Here is an 18185-nt window from a genome sequence, read left to right on the forward strand (position 1 = left end):
ACAACAGTTGGTGACTGAGCCCACTGTGAATTTGCTATATGATCTCCACTGGCATCTCATTGCTGATTAATATCTATCAAAACTTCCCTCTCCATCATTTCCCTTCTCTTTCTTTCTCAAGTCACTCTACCACTCTATTTTAGCAAATATTTTGCTAGAAGAATTGAGGCCCTCCATTGTTAGCTAAACCTTCTTCTCCCTATTTCTATATACCCCAAATGTCCTAAATATTATGCTTTCTGTTTTTTGCTTTAATCTAAAAAGAAGAGGTGGTCCTGTCCTTCCCAAGGCTTATTTTTGTCTCTATTTGTCTCACTTGGTCCCATGTCTTTGCAGGGCTTAATCCTTCAATCATCTCCTTTACTAATATTACATCTCTCTTTATCTAATAGCTCCTCTCCTTCTGCCTATAGATATGCCCACTTTCCTTCATTCTTAAAAAAAAAAATCTTTCATTTTACCCTCTCTTCTAATCAACTGATCGTGCTCTCTCATCTTTTTCACTGCTAAACCCTTAGGCAGGAAAAACTATACTCATTCTCTCCATTTCCTCACATCCCACTCACTTCTTAACGCTTTGCTGTCCCAACACCACCATTCAACTGGAACTTTGCTTACTAAAGTTACGAATGATCTATTCACTACTAAATTCAGTCTTCACCATTCTTGGTATCTCTGTACTCTGTCTGATGCTATTAGCCACCTCTATCTCCTGAATCCTCTCTTATTTCTGAGTATTCATGGTATTCATATTGGTATGGCTACTTTTCACTGACCTTTGCTGGTTCATCATCCAAGTTCCAATCCATTTGTATGGGTGTGTCTGAAAGTTCCATCCTGAGCCCTCTCTCCTCTCTGTGCTATCTTGTTTTGTTATCTTATAAGTTCCTATGGATTTACTTATTTAAGTTCTGATTCCCATATTTGAATATCCTAACTTCATCTTTCTCCTAAATTTTGGTCCAGCATTTCCAGTTGCCCACTGGCAACTTCTCAACTTCTCAATACACTTTTCAAACTTCTTCTCAACTTCTCAAACTTCTCAAAGACAATGTATCTAAAATGTAATTCATTATCTTCCCTCTAAAACCTACTCATATGTCTTCATAACTTTACTTCATGATCATTCTTCTAGTCATCCAGGTTCACAACCTCAGAGTTTACCTTTTGCTTTGAATTATTTCTTATCCCCTACAAATAATTTGTTATCAAATCTTGTCCTTTCTACCTTCAAACTTTCTTCTTTCCATTGCCCATTTCTCTTCACTCATACCAACACCACTAGTTTAAGTATGCCCTCATAATCTATTACCTGGATTGATGTAATAAACTACCAAACGGTCCTTTATCCTCACATTATTCTCTCCCCACTCTTCAATCCATCCTCCACATAATTGCTAATAGTATACTACTAAAGTGCAAATTTTTCATGGCATTCCTATGCTCAAAAAATTTCCATGGCTCCCCATTGCCTCCAGGATAAAATACAAACACCTCTGTTTGGCATTTGAGACCCTTTACAATCTGTCCCAAGTTTATCTTTACAGACTTATTTCATATCACTTCTCTTCTGGCATTCTTTGCAATAGCCAAACTGGGCTATTTGCTGTTTCCAGGCATGGCATTCCATCCCTCAACTCCACAAAGTGCAATCTGTCCTCATACCTAAGATGTTCTCCTTCACACCCCTTACAATCACTAGCATGCCTCAAGGCTCAGCTCCAATGCAATCTTCTACACAAGGTCTTTCCTGATACCATAGTTATTGATGCTATTTTCCCTCCCCGAATTATTTTGTACTTAATTTGTATATTTTAAAATTTTATATGTCCATGTAGAGTTGTTTTTCTGTAAACATTAAAAAGGCAGGGGATATTTCCATTATTATCTTTTTACCGTCAATACCTAACATAATGCCTGCTATGTGGTAAGAACTTAATAAACTCTCCTTTAATTGAATTCAATTTTTTTGTTTGTTGTTTCCCAATTAACTAATAAACTGCCTGAGAATAGGGTCCTTGCACGCTATTGCAAAGTAGACATTTAATGCCTGTTGAATTGAATGACTAGAAGAATAATGTCCTAATAATGTACTTAATTGGTAAAACAAAATCAAGACTAACTATAAAAAGTCTTCTAAAAACAACCAATGAACAGAAATGGAAGAAAAAATTGAGAATGTCATCTGCACGGATGATTTCTGGTTCCATATTTCTCAATTTGCCCTTTTTTTTCTTCAAAATTTCTAAAATATTGTGATATAAAAATAAAGTAAATGTCATCCAAAGCAAATCCTCTACCTTTTCTTCTTCCTTTAGCAATCTTCTGAAAATGTATCATCTCTCTTACCCCAAAAACAACCAGAAGTGACAAGTATTCAGGACATTCATCCTATTACAGAATTCATATTTCTGATTTGACTAATATATTTATTGAGTAGCTATTACACATGCCACACTGCAAAGGATAAAAAAGTTTAACAATAACAATAATAGTGGACAATGATAATAACTAGCATTCATTAGATGCTTTCTATGTCCCAGGTCCTGTGGTAAGGGCTTTACAAATATCTTATTTGATCTTCACAACAACCTTGAGAGATAGGTGCTCTTATGACCCCCATTTTGCAGTTAAGGAAACTGAGTCAAATAGAAGCTAAGTAATTTGCTAAAGGGCACACAGCAAAAAAGTATCTGAGATTGGATTTGAATTCAAGTCTTCCTAATTCCAGCCTTACTGCTCTATGCATTGTGAACAAAACATGGTGTCTTCCCTCAGAGAAGTTATAATCTGTTTCTGGAGACCAAACAAATTCTTTCTAAACATTCTAAACAGAACAGAGTACGCGTGTGTATATTTAAAACATGCTTTATTGATACCCTTTTTATATCTTCATCATTTCCAATTATATCCTCACCACCAATCAGTTCTACTTTGTAACAAAGAAAAACAGTTCTTAAAAATCAACGGATAATGTTCACATCAAATGGGCTATGCAGCATTCACAGCTTATAGTTTGAACGCCTCAACAAAAGGAAGGGAGGAACATTTCAACCACTGTTCTTCCAGACTAAGACTAAGATAATATGCAATTAAGTTTTCAATTATGTGGTCTGTGGATGTTAGATAAATGATGATCTTCAACCTCTGCTATTGTATTTAAAAGTTATTTGAAAGTCCAAGTTAGAGAAGGCTAACATAAAATGAAAATATTGGTCAGAAGAGATTTCCCAGCTCTAGAATCTTATGACATCTATGGAAAAAGCTATTTTTGTTAGAAAAGTCCCAAAAAACCACAGACTTAAAGATATGCTTTTTTTCCCCTTGAGGAAATTGGGGTTAAGTGACTTGCCCAGGGTCACACAGTAGGAAGTATTAAGTGTCTGAGATCAGACTCAGGTCCTCCTGACTTCAGGGCTGGTACTCTATCCATTTGCCACCTAGCCATCCCTTAAAGATATTCTTAAGTCTTCTGAGCCTAGAGAAATCACCTCCAGAAAATGAAATATAAGCTATCCAAATAAATTTCAAGTGTATGTCAACATATATAATTAGAAGCGATAAAAGTCAATATTTTGTAGGTTTTTCCAGATTTTTCTGGAAGAATGTTTCATGGGGAGGACAATTTCTCTGGCTATGTCTAATAGCTTTTGCTACTTTCTTATCTTTTATTTAAAAGAAAGAAAAAGGAGAGTAAAAGAGAACTTTGAGCTATTTATAACTTTTTCAATGATTGCACATCAGAACAGTTTTGTGAGCTGAGCAGGATGTGAGGGTGGGGAGATTTCCATTCTCTACACAGTAAGTACCTGCTGAGTAAATCCCCAGTTTATAACCAGGAGAGACAGGACTCTTGTATTAGTGTTGTACAGCGGAGGTGGCAGGGACCATGCTGTGGTTAAGCATCAGTCTATAAAGAAACCTGGCAGGGACTTCAGGAAGTAATCCTGATTTAAATCTTCAGTTTTCTACCAGTTAAGAAGGACCACAGTCACCTAGATATTTCCCTTTTTAAAAAATTAGCCTGAACTGACCTGCCTAAGACCTTAAAGGAGTCAGATAATTGACTCTAAGAAACAAGTTAAGGATTTTGATAAGTCCTTCATCTTCCCACTCATTTTCTATTCTCTTTCTTTCCTTCCTTTCTTCTTTACTCTGACCCTCTGGCCTTTACTCCTTTCTGTTCTTCTTCCTTTTCCTCCCGCCAAATGATTTTTGTCTCACTCTAGCATTCTAAGCTATATTGTGAATATGCTCCCTTGGTTTTCCTATTTCAATTCTCAGTTCCTTTTACTGATTTTTCTCTCATATTCTTTTCTATGGAGAAAGCACAGAAAAAAGAAAATATTTTTAATTTGTTGAAAAATTTTTTTTGTTATTTCTAATACATTAGTACCTCTAGCTAGCTCTAACTTTGCAGACTTGAGTGAGGCAACCAGATGACACCCAGAATAGGCTTTTGATATCTGGTTTCCATGAGCTAAAAATACTAATAACTAAGTTTTTATGGCACTTTAAAATCACAAAAGGATTTTACACATGTATTATCTCATTTAGTACTCACAATCCTGATAAATATGTATTATCATTATCTCCATTTTACAGATTAAGATGCTGTGAAGAGTCAGTATCTTGCCCAGAGTCACAGAACTAGCAGATAGCTGAAGCAGGGTTTGGATTCAGGTCTTTCTAACTCCAAGTCTGGAACTCTATTTTTTTTATGAACCTTGTCACTGTAGCTAATCATTCATTCATTCACTCACTCATCCATTCTTTCATCCATCCAAAATCTATTTATTAAATGCCTACAAGGCAGGTAGAAAGTATAGTGGAAAGAATAACAGACTTGGAGTCAGAAAGACCTGAATTGCCCAGTGTCTTAACTCATTTAAGTTTGTTTACCTCAGTTTCCTCATCTGTAAAACAAGCTGAAGAAAGAAATGGCAAATCTTTTCTTTTTCTTTGCCAAGAGAACCCCAAAGGGTCACAAAGAATCAGATATGACTGAAGTAATTGAACAATAACAATAACAACGCAACAATAATTACTAAGAGTAATTGTAGGAAATACAAGGTTGAATAAGACATAATTCCTGCCTACAAAGCGCTCATAGATTAGTAAAGGAGATAAGATAGATACAAAAACTATAAAACAATGTATAATATGAAAGTACAATAAAAGAGGCACAAATCATGTGCCGTGGATGTTCAGAGGAGGGCTAGCTTTAGCTAGAGTATTGACAACTTCACAGAGGAAGTAGCATTGAAGTTGAGCTTTGAAGAATGTGCTTATCAGTTGAATCAGTTGTTAAGGGAAAGAGTATTTGCAGGTTATAAGGTGAACAAAGACATGGAAAAGGGAAAGCTGACAACCTGGAAATATAGGAAAGTAGCACGAGGAAGAGAAGGAATTCTAAGTTTAGCTGGAATATAAAGTACATGAAGTAAAATAGTGACAGATAAATCTAATTAAGAGAGGCCAAATCATGGAAGTTTTTGATCCCAAGGATAGGGAGTCTGGACTTTATTAGGAGACAGTAGGGAGCCTTTGAAAGGATTTTAGGAGTAGATTGAGGGATGATGTGATCTGATTTGTGTTTAAAAAATATCAATCTGTATAGGATGAATTTTAGAGTGGATAAGGACCTTATTCAGTCAGCCAATAAACATTTATTGTGTACTTGCTCTAGACACTATTCTAAACACTAGGGATAAAAAGAAATGCAAAAATAGCCCCTGTTTACATTCTAATGGGAGAGAAAGATAGCATTCAAATAACAAGATATAGATAGAAATAGAGAGAGAAGAGAAAAAGAGAGGGGAGAGAGAGAGAGAGAGAGAGAGAGAGAGAGAGAGAGAGAGAGAGAGAGAGCAAAGAAAGAGAACAAAGAATCTCTTTTTTTAATAGCACTTTTTTTTTTATTATAGCTTTTTATTTACCAGTTATATGCATGGGTACTTTTACAGCATTGACAATTGCCAAACCTTTTGTTCCAATTTTTCCCCTCCTTCCCCCCATTCCCTCCCCCAGATGGCAGGTTGACCAATACATGTCAAATATGTTAAAGTATAAATTAAATACAATATATATAGATATAGATATAGATATAGATATAGATATACACATGTCCAAACAGTTATTTTGCTGTACAAAAAGAATCAGACTTTGAAATAGTGTACAATTAGCCTGTGAAGGAAATCAAAAATGCAGGCGGACAAAAATAGAGGGATTGGGAATTCTATGTAGCGGTTCATAGTCATCTCCCAGAGTCCTTTCCCTGGGTGTAGGTGGTTCAATTCATTACTGCTCTTTTGGAATTGATTTGGTTCATCTCATTGTTGAAGAGGGCTATGTTCAACAGAATTGGTCATCATATAGTATTGTTGTTGAAGTATATAATGATCTCCTGGTCCTGCTCATTTCACTCAGCATCAGTTGATGTAAGTCTCTCCAGGCCTTTCTGAAATCATCCTGCTGGTCATTTCTTACAGAACAATAATATTTCATAATATTCATATAACACAATTTACCCAACCATTCTCCAATTGATGGGCATCCACTCAGTTTCCAGTTTCTGGCCATTACAAACAGGGCTGCCACAAACATTCTTGCACATGCAGGTCTTTTTCCCTTCTTTAAGATCTCTTTAGGATATAAGCCCAGTAGTAACACTGCTGGATCAAAGGGTATGCACAGTTTGATAACTTTTTGAGCATAGTTCCAAATTGCTCTCCAGAATGGCTGGATGTATTCACAATTCCACCAACAATGTATTAGTGTCCCAGTTTTCCCACATCCCCTCTAACATTCCACATTATCTTTCCCTGTCATTCTAGCCAGTCTGACAGGTGTGTAGTGGTATCTCAGAGTTGTCTTATTTTGCATTTCTCTGATTAATAATGACTTGGAGCATCTTTTCATATGGCTATAAATAGTTTCAATTTCTTCCTCTGAGAATTGTCTAGAACAAAGAATCTCAAAGGGAAAGGGGAAAGGCATTTGCATTTGGGGGAAGGGGTAATCAGAAATAGCCTTTTGCAGAAGGTTGGGTTTGAATTGAGTCTTTAAGGAAGCCAGGAGAATTAAGAGGTTAAGTTGGGAGAGGGGAGTAGGGCATTCCAGCTAATAGTAAGTATAGAGACAAGGAGGTAGAAATAGAGTATCAAATAGACTAGTATAAACATGTTTATTGCAGAGTCTGGAGAGAGGAGTAAAATGGAAAGGTAAGAAGAGACTAGATTATGAAGAGCCTTAAATTTTTTTTTTATATTTGAACCTGAAGATAACAGTGAGTCATTAGCCCTCAGTGCACTGCTTTAAAATAATCACCTGGTTTTTCAAGGAAGGCTGACCTGGAGTGGGGAGAGACTTAAGGCAGAGAGCCAATGCAAAAGTCCAGATGAGAGGTGACGAGGTCCTGAGCTAGGATGGCCACTGTGATTCTATGATTTTTTTACCTTATCAATTGGCTAATGTTTCCTTCTTCCTCACTCTTCTTATTCAAAGGAAACTAGCATTAGGAATAGGGGATGGGTCTGGGTTCAGGTACATAGGAATGAATTTAGTTTTAGGCACACAATCTGAATTGATGACAAGATCATTACATCAAGGTTTTGTCAAGCAGAAATATTTATCAAGTATAATAAATAGGGATATCGAATAAAATAGTATGAAATTAAACTGTGGCTTCATGATTTAAGACAAAATAAACAACTTTTAAATAATTTTATCTCTATATCAGAGACTAACAATTTTGCCTTCCTTTAATCATACCTCTCTACAGTACACTTTCTCCAGTTCTCCAATACTGTTGGGTTTGCTGAAAGCAGATTGAAAGGCATCATGAGTTACTACATGTGACATGTGAGCAGCAAGATGTATGTCCCTCTTTTGCCAGTTCAATTGTATTGTCACCAGTGTGTAGATCAGCAGTGAACTACTTTTGGAATATATTAATTGATTAAATAGCTCATAAACTAGCTAATCTATGAAAAATGGACAGCAATTTTTTTAAATTAAAGAACTAATCCTTAAATTCACTTTGATCACTGTCCCCTTCAAAAATAATTTTCCAAAACATACAGTAAAGAATTTTTTTTCAGTCCATGGTGCCTCATTTGTTGAATTTTGAAAGGATGTGGTTATGGCTTTTGACATCAGAAAGGAAGCCAAGCGATGCTGACTGAATGTAGATAGAAAGATAAAACTGGAGGCACCTAGGCTGCCGTTCAATAGTATTTTAGAATTAACCGTCTTCCCTTCACAGTCTTTTTCCTAAACTGGCTTCCTCCAGCTGTGCAGAGGGGTTATGTCAAGGTGTTTGACTTTCTCAGGGCTGGACCATGAATAACTGTATCCTTCTGGAAGAACAACTGATCAAAAAATCCCAACAAAAGAGAAGGACTTCCCCCTCCAACTTCAAAGTGCGCTTCTTTGTTTTAACTAAAGCCAACTTGGCATATTTTGAAGACCGCCATGGGGTATGTGACTGCTAATTTTTTCCCCCCAATATGCTAGAATGTATCCTAGAGAAGATGGATTAATACTCTGAAGATATAAAGGACATTTAAGTTTTTGTAAATTATCTATTTTTGTTTTTGCCAGAATCCTTAGGAATGTATCAGTTATTATTAAATTCAGATGCCCTAAACTTTGCTTGTAGGTTGGCAAAACAAAAAAACAGTGGGAGATCTTGATAATGTACAGGAAAAAGTGAAGAGGCATAAGACAGCTATTTTCTATTCTAGAATATCAGTTACCTAGAGATTCGTTCTCAATGTGATTTCCAACTGTCTTTCTAGTTCCAGTGAAAAGTTTCAGCCATCAGATTGTTTCCACTTATCAAGAAGGCAGAACACAATGACATTATATCATCATCATCATCATCATCATCAACATTAATTTACTGTAGGGGAGAGCACTGGAGCATCAGGATGCCTGGGGTCTAGTTCAAGCTTTACTATCTCAGTCATTGATTTTCTAGCAGGGCATTTGTCTTTAAGAGCTTTTCAGCTTATAGATGCAATGGGGAATTGTTCCTTATACAGTACTTTTTAATTTTTCAAAGGGTTGTCATCTATAATTCTATATTCATAGTGTCTCAATAATGTGGATAGATACCAATTTTAGTTTCATTTTTACCAAAGGAGATATGTTATAAAATTATGAAGTTGGAAATGACATTTAGACACCATCTTATCTAAGCCTTTTTTTATACAGATGAGAAAATAAAGGCCTAGGAATGTTAATTGCTTGTGAAAGGTCATGCAGCTAATTAGAGGCCACTCTGGAATGGTTAGATTTCCTCCCTTCCAATCCAGTCCCTGTTTTGCTATAACACGCTTGATGCTTCTCCATGTGCTTGAAAGATAAGTGTCAAAAATTTTATTTAGGATCTGAACCTTGCACAAGAAAGCATCTGTGACTTACTGGTTGTTAGTCACCACATATATTTAATGTTAAAATTATGTGACCTATTTTTCCATGAGTGTGTGTATATGTGTGTACATGTGTGTACATATATGTAAATATGTATTGCATGGATGTATGTTTGTGGTGTTCATGTGTCTTTAAAAAAGAGAGAAAGAAATCTGTAATAACTGAAGATAAATAGTGGGACTAAAGCATTGTGATAGATAATATAGAACAAAGTTTTTTAAACTATGGGCCACAATTCCATCTGGTTTTATAATTGAATGTGAAGGTCATGAAATTATGATTTATTACCAGTAAATGTTTGATTACCTATATACCTGGAGTCACACTAAAATTTCTTGGGTGAAAGGGGTTGTGAGTGGAAAAAATTTAAGAAGTACTATTATAGAAGATCATAGGTTATCAGTCTAGATGATGAAATATTAATTTCTTTTGGTTTGCTTTTATAGTATTTTGATAAATCTGTTTCAATATAATAATTTCCTTTGAAACCCTATGTATTATATTTTATGTATTTAAAAACATTATCCTGAAAAGGAATCTATAGGCTTCAAGGACTCTCAAAAGAGTCCCTGATAAAAAAAAATTAGAGATCAAATACAAATAATGTATTCCATTGAGCTAAGAAATAACAAAATATGACTATTTTTTAATTTATTGTAAATGGTACCTTTTGTTTAAGTCCTTGTTTTAATTTTAACAGTAGTTCTTGGCTCTTAAACATTCCCATTCATTACTTCTTGTTTGTTTCATGTACCATTTTGGGCAATGAAGTTAGACATTATTGTATTAATTAGTCATAAAAAGTGCCTTGAGGTTATAATTTCCAAATAATAACCCATCCTATTGGTTTAATTCCATTGAAAACATTTTCTAAAGGCAAAACGTAATAATATAAAAAGTTCTGTAATACAGAAGGACAATTTGTCAATCCTGGGAAGTAAATGTTCTGACTAAAGACTCCTTGCTGAGTTCCAAGAACATATTGTCATTATTCCAAGAGTTTATTGTTTTCTTGTACTTATAATACATGTATATAAACAAAGGTAACTTGCTTTTTTCTTTAAAAATATGTAGTAAAATACAAAGAAACTTGTTTGAGATAGTAGTGGTATTAATAAGTGGCTTATGATTTTTATTATTACTTTCTCAGTTATAAATGCTAAAGCTACTATCTCCCACACAATCTGTTCATTATGAACCACTTGACATTAATACAATATCATCATTAGGAGCATAGCACCTTTCTTCTCAAGATTTCATTAAGTGTGATCACCTAAATTCTATTGAAGTAACATAATCATAGATTTAAGAGTTAGAAGGGGCCTTAGAAGTCATCTGGTCAAGTTTCTTCATTTTACAGTGGAAGAAACTGATCCCCGGAGAGTCACTAAGGTTACTACCTTAAATAAGTAAGTAAGTAGAAGAGGTAGAATATGAGACAGTATTCTCTGCTTCTGAAGTTAAAACACTTAGCACATCACAGTGGGAAATGATATGAACATCTTAATTTTCAAGTGAAAGAAAATGAAAGCCAAGAAATTAAATGACTCTTCATGATCACAGTCACACCAGGAGTCACTAGAAAAGTTGATCTTAGTTCTTTCTATTAATATGGCTTAAATATAGCATTCTGTGTGTGTGTGTGTGTGTGTGTGTGTGTGTGTAATTTCCAAAGTTAAATAACCACTTTCATAGAATCATAACATTTCTCAGCTCTAAGAGTTCTTAAGTCATTGAATGTCAGAGCTGGAAGAAATCTTCAAAAATAGATCATTGCATATCAAAATAAGAGGGTTCTTTGAGCAAACTGTTCATGCCAAAACCTTAGAACATGTAATGTCAGACCATGGAGGGACTCTGAACATGACATGTTAGAGCTGGGAGAAATATTCACTTGCTGATCCTTGTGTCCTTTTAGATGAGCAGTCCATATGGAAAACCAACAGGTCACAACCCTCCACATAGTTTAAAAACTTAATTAAATGACTATTATAATTTATTTTGTTGTTCAATCATTTTCCAATTGTGTCCAACTCTTCATGACCCCTTCTTGGGGTTTTCTTGGCAAATATATTGGAATGAGGTGTCAGTTCCTTCTCTAGCTCATATATAGCTCATAGATGAGGAAATACACAAACAGGGTTAATTGATTTGCCCAGGATCACACAAAGTAGTAAGTGTCTGAAGCTAAATTTGAAGGCAGTGCTTCCTAACTGTAGGTCTGGTGCTCCATCCACTAAGTCATCTAGCTGCCCCATTGTAATTTATAGAGATGTTTATATCAAATAATATATCAAATAGGGAATTTAAATGATGGATATAGCAAGGGTTGTATAAGACTGAGTTATAGTCCCAAAACTAGTATTAGCTAGCTAAGTTATTTTAGGCAAATCATTTCTTCTTTATAACTTTCATTTTCCTTCTCTGTAAAATAAAGAAGTTTGTCTAGATGATATCTAGGATTCCTTGACAAATCTAATATTCTTTGGTTCTACCTAAAATCCTAGAACAAGATCCCTGTAAGGGATAAATGACTTTAGTTCTGGTAAAGGGAGCAGAAAGATCACAAGAAAATGTCAAGCACTTGGAAAAAAAAGGGGACTCCAGAAAGGGAGGAAAGGGGTACAGTAAGGGAGGCTTGATCCACCAAAAAAAAATTTCTGGAGTTTACAAATATACAATCCTAAATTTTCTTGAAGACTGCTTGGCAGATCAAAACTAGCCTTAAAAATGTGTTTTCTCCTTTAATGTTTTTTCTTTTGCAGGAGAATTGTCAGGTGGCAAATTGTGTCCCCTCACACAAATAGAAGTTTAAACACCAGCACCAAGCAGCATGAACGTTTAAATGGAAATATAAAAATGCCCCAATTTTGATTATTGTCAATTCAAGGATAATAATATTATTCTGAGATTCATAGAACTTTAGAAGTAGAAGGATTCTTACAAATTATCCAGTCCAATCCATTGATTTAGCAGGTGAAGAAACTGAGGCAAATAAACCTAAAATAAATCATGCAAAGCAACATAAGATAGTGACAGAGCCTGGCCTAGGATCTACACTAATTAAAGAGTTAGAATGACAACCCAAAACTCCTGACGCTATTCAAGGGAACTTTTTCATTATATTGTCCAAGATGCAGATTCTAGGTCAGGCTCTGTCATTGTCTATCCTGGTTCAAAGAATAAAAAGCTGTAAGTAGGGATTTCTGCTCAAATAAGAGTTTTAAGGTCTCTAACATCATCTCCTGTTCAGGCACTCTATAGTTTATTAATCTCTGCTATTACAGTCTGCTTGGAAAAAGCACTGACTCTTTCCTGGATTACAATATCATTTCTGATGCTTCCCATCTGTATGACTTTAGGTATGTCACTTAAACTCCTGGGCCTCTGCTTCCTCATCTTTAAAATGACGGAGTTGAGTTAGCTGGCATCTGAAGTCTTTTCCCGCATTAGATTTATTATCTTTAAGAATTTAAACTATTTGTCTTTCTATCTCTGGCTCCCAGCTCATAGTAGGCACTTCATATATATTCATTGATTGATTCTCTCACCTCATAAGAAAACAAATTTATTATCTAATCCAGTTTGATTTTATGAATGATGAATTACAAAATGACCTACCCAAAATTATCTAGTTTGTAAATGGCAGAGCCAAGACCCAAACCCTGGTTTTCCAGTTCCAAAACCAGTGCTCTTCCCACCTATCTTTCACAAGAAGGTTGTGAAACATATATTTTATTTTGAAGCTAAAGCCCCTGAGAAGCATGACCTAGTACATAAAGATTTTTAATTTTATGTATAATCCTTTTTTATTAATATATATATATATAAACAGTCATTTCATTTCAAATTTGCTAAATTGAGGATTTAAAAAAGTTAAAGGTTAAAAAATGTGAGTTAATGATATTTCAATTATTGTGTATGCAGGGATTTCTCCATTGCCTATCTCTAAAAACAATGAAAAACTTATGTGTAATAGTAGCAGTGATAGTGGTGGTAGTAGTAATAGTAGTAGTAAGGAAGAGGAGGAGGAAGAGGAAGAAGAGAGAGAGGAGGAGGGGAGAAGAAGGAGGAGGAGGAGGAGAGGAAGAGGAGAAAGAGAACTAACATTTATATAGTGCTTATTATGTACCAGGCATTATACTGAGAGCTTTATAGTTTCTCATTTGATTCTCACAACAATCTTAGAAGTAGATGCTATTATTATTCTCACTTTACAAATGGGGAAATGGAAAGACAAAGATTAAGAGAATATCTAATCTAACATTATCTTTTGTAGATGAGAAAACTGAGGTGCATAGAAAGCCAATGGCATGCCCAGAGGCCATTTAAAAAGCCAGTCACACAGCCAGAGCTGGAATCCCTGCCTCTTGATGCTCAGTCCAGTACTTACCTCACATTATTATCAACATTCTCATTGGTGAAATTATTACCCATTGTGCTAGCTCTTGCATTTGGATGATATTTTTAACTGGAAATCAAAGAACTGAAGAATTAGGGTTTTCTGTAATATTCTTTAGAGGATGTTGATTTGACATTTTGTGCAGTGTATAGGGTGTACTCTTCCCAGTTTATGACAAGTTCTCTCATTTGAACAAGTATCCATTCTCTATCAGGAACTATTCTCCTTTCCTAGCTTGCATTTAGAGGGGGGAAAAAAGCAAGAGTTGATTTGAGACACAGTGATCTAGCTGCTGAATTACTTTTCATCTACTCTTTTTTAATATATATTTTCTGATTTGTACATGCTGTTTCCCCCTAAGAATATAAACTCCTTAAGGGTAGTACTATTTTTGCTTTTTTGTTTTTTATCCTTAGAGTTTAGCACAATGTCTGGCAATTAGTAAATGCTTAATAAGTACTTTTTTGATTGACCTATAGGTACAAAATAAAGCATAAATTTTCAAAAGAGACAAAACTCTGATTTTTTGCTTGGGCTGTACCTATTTATTTTGAAAGAAGGTTGTATTACTGGAGCAGTTTTAGAGAAGTGACAGGGATATATTAAAAAGAGCATGAATAAGTTCCTTTTGAGCAGATGAACTTTATATCCCCAGTATACAACCTGACATGTAGTATGTGCTTAGAAAATGTTTGTTAATTGAATGATTAAATTTTGTTCTTAAAAAATGAGAGATTAATAGACATTGGCCTTAACCTAAATTTAACTACAAAAATCTGATATTTTGCTTCTCTTGTATTTAAGAATAGGATGTTCTTAACAGCTCCAATTCTCTTTGTAGCAAGTGATCTCATTTAAGAAGCCATTAATCTTCATTTTTCTTCCTCTAAGAGACTTTCTTTTCTTTTTTGTTCCATTAAAAACCTTGGTATTAAATGATATGTAACAGGATAACAATGATCTCAAATGCCTGCCAGGTGTTCACTTGAAATATGATCTTAACAACCACACAAGTTTACTGCTAGTCTGTGTTGTGGACTAGTTATGAAATTAGAGAAAGCCAGTATTGTTGTACATCAAAAAGTATTATTAATTTAAATTATGGTGCCAGAAAGGACTTTAGAGATCATTTAGTCCAACCCTCTTTTTTCAGATGAAGAGACTAAGACCCAGAAAAGTAATTGACTTTACTGAAATCATTTGTCAAATGGGTTGATAGAACTGGGACTAAAACATGTCATATGCATAGTTCAGTTCTCTTTCCCTATCATTCTTCCTCTACTAGAGAGATAATACATTGTTTCCAGTTATTGCTTTTTTTTTCAGCTAAGCATAGAACCATAGACCTAGAGTTACAAGGGACTTCAGATTTCAAGTCCCATTCTCTCATTTTTAGAAATGAAGAAACTGAAGATTGAGGATAAGTGATTTGCCCAAGACCACATAGGAAATAATTTCTGTTAATATTTGGTTGCTCCCTAAATTTAAACTAGTTCACCTGGTTGTATTACAAGGGAGATTTATCTTCATTCAAACTATGTGAATGATATTTTTCAGATCTTGACTAGTTTTCTGAAAAGGGATTTGTAGTGCTTTTTACTACCAGGAAAGGCCAGCTTACAGTGTTCCAAGTGTATTCCACTATATGATTCTTATAGTGACAAAGAAAAGTCCATGAACGAAATATCTGGCTCATGGTTCCCAATTGTTCCCATATATCAAAAGCATGGTGGCCAACTTCTCTAAGTTATCACACTGTTTGGTTGTTCAGGTTTTTTGTATTTACATTATCTTCCCTTCAAAAAGAGTTACACGAATTAATTCTTCCTTTAATCTTATTGCCGAAGCTAGAATTTCTAATACAAACATTGAATAATAATGGTGATAATGGGCAACCTTGTTTCACTCCTGAATTTACTGGGAATGGTTCCAGTTTATCACTATTACATATGATGCTTACTAATGGTTTTAAATAGATGCTACCTACTGTTTTTAAGAAAAGTCCATTTATTCCTATATTCTCTAGTGTTTTTTTTTAATAGGAATGGGTGTTGAATTTTATCAGATACTTTTTCTGCATCTATTGAGATGATCATATGGTTTTTGTTAATTTGGTTATTGATATAGTCAATTATGTTAATAGTTTTCCTAATGTTGAACCAGCCCTGCATTCCTGGCATAAATCCTATTTGGTCATAGTGTATTATCCTGGGGATGATTTTCTATAATCTTTTTGCTAATATTTTATTTAAGATTTTTACATCAATATTCATTAGGGAGATTGGTCTATAATTTTATGGTCTATAATTTTATTTCTCTGTTTTCATCCTACCTGATTTAAATATCAGTACCATGTCTGTGTCATAAAAGGAATTTTGTAGGACTCCTTCAATCCCTATTTTTTCAAATAGTTTATATAGTATTGGAGTTAATTGTTCTTTAAATATTTGGTAGAATTCACATATAAATCCATTTGATCCTGAGGATTTTTTCTTAGGTAGTTGATTAATAGCTTATTCTATTTCTTTTTCTAAACTGGGACTATTTAACCAATTTACTTCTTCCTCTGTTAATCTGGGCAATATTTTTGAAGGCATTCATCCATTTCATTTAAGTTATCAAATTTATTGGCATAAAGTTAGGCAAAGTAACTCCTAATTATTGCTCTAATTTCCTATTTCATCAGTGGCAAGTTCTCCCTTTTCATTTTTAAGACTAACAATTTGATTTTCCTCTTTCCTTTTTCTAATCAAATTTACCAAGGGTTTATATGAATTAATTCTTAAAAGTAAAATCTTCTAAAGGATTTTATACTATTCTTTAAGGTAAGTGGAGACATTTTAAGGAGTTGTAAAATCCTGGTTGGTAATCACTACTCTTAAAATGGGATAAATGTGAGAAAGATCAGTCAATCAATGAACAGATACAATTAAGCATTTGTTATGTGCAAGGCATTGTGCTAGGCTATCTGGGGGAACACAAGTAAGACTTGGTGGGGGGAGAATAATGGCTTGAAATTATAAAATTTTTAAAGGCTTAACAAAGCATCCTTCATAACAGCTATATGAAGTACATGGTATGGGTATTATTCTTCCAATTCCACAAATGAGGAAGCTGTGATCCAAAATGATAAAATACATTAATTATGTTCATATAATTAGGAAGTGAAAGTGCCAGATTTCAAGTCCAGGTTTCCTAACTCCAAACCCAAGGTTCTTCATATTATACTACAATGTATCCATTTGAAAAGTTAAATATTAGGAGATGGAAAGCATATGCAAAGTGCCAAGTAGATGGTATAGTCAGTGCTATAAGAGATTAGAGAGAGAGCCCTTTATGGACTGCAATGGCCAAAGAAACCAAGGGTGGAGTTTGAGCTGGGTCTTTGAAGGACAGCATTCAAATAAGTATAGAAAGTATTTCACTATTAAAATCAAATTTACAAAGACTCAGAAAAAAGAGGAAGGCAAGAAGTGAAGTTTGGGCCCCTAGTTAAGCTCACACTCTTTATCCCACACTTTCTCATTCCATTTAGATGGGAAAGCATTTATAGCAGTTTCCACATCATAGGATTAATCATTAAATCAACCAACAGATACTTATTCAGTACTTACTACACACCAGGCACTGTGCTAAAGTTGGGAATACAAGTACAAAGAATAAAATAATTTCTATCTACAAGGAACTTGCATCCTAACGAAGAGACAAGTACCTAAATAAATGCTTACAGAATAAATTTTAAAATGAATAAGAAGTAATTAATTAAATACAAGATCATTAGAGAGGGAGGGAGTTAGTGGTTAGGGAATCAGGAAAGGCTTCATGCAAGAGGTAATGCTTCTGCTGCATCTTCAAAGAAGAGAAAGATACTGGGAGGTTCAAGTAAGGATAAAATGCATTTAATATAATAGAAAATCATCATAAAAACATGGATATGGGAGATAATGGAGTGGCAAGTATAAAGAACAGAGAAATGGTCATCTAAACATCTAGGTCAGTCCCTTTATTTTATCAAAACTAAGGTCTAGAAATGGGAAGTAACATGTTTGAGATCACTTAATCAGAAAATAACCGATCAAGATTTATTCCAACTCTAGTGTTTTTTTTCCCCATTATACCACGTATAAAACTTGGATAGTAAATTGTAAAGATTGTCACCTTTGTATATGAGACACTTAAATCAATAAATAAGATTTGGGATCACATTTAGACCTAAAAAGAACTTTTAGAGATTATCTGTAGTGTAACTATTTTGTTTACAATTGAAGAGATCGAGAGACAAGTTGCATCTGACTTTGGCTTTGAAGGAAGACTTTGACATCAATGAATAGAAATAAGTGAGAAA

The 18185-nt window shown here is 34.4% G+C and overlaps 1 protein-coding gene across 1 annotated transcript in view; it reads left to right on the forward strand.

Moving 5' to 3' along the window:
- The first annotated feature begins 8220 nt into the window (after window positions 1–8220).
- Window positions 8221–18185, forward strand: part of ITK (IL2 inducible T cell kinase) — an 84437-nt gene continuing 74472 nt past the window's right edge. Inside the window, exon 1 of the mRNA XM_003756773.4 lies at window positions 8221–8480. Coding sequence (XP_003756821.1) covers window positions 8343–8480 — 138 coding nt within the window. The 5' untranslated portion in view covers window positions 8221–8342. The remainder of the gene's footprint in view (window positions 8481–18185) is intronic.

Source organism: Sarcophilus harrisii, chromosome 2 (genome assembly GCF_902635505.1).
Source record: "Sarcophilus harrisii chromosome 2, mSarHar1.11, whole genome shotgun sequence".
NCBI classification, from domain to species: Eukaryota; Metazoa; Chordata; class Mammalia; order Dasyuromorphia; family Dasyuridae; genus Sarcophilus; species Sarcophilus harrisii.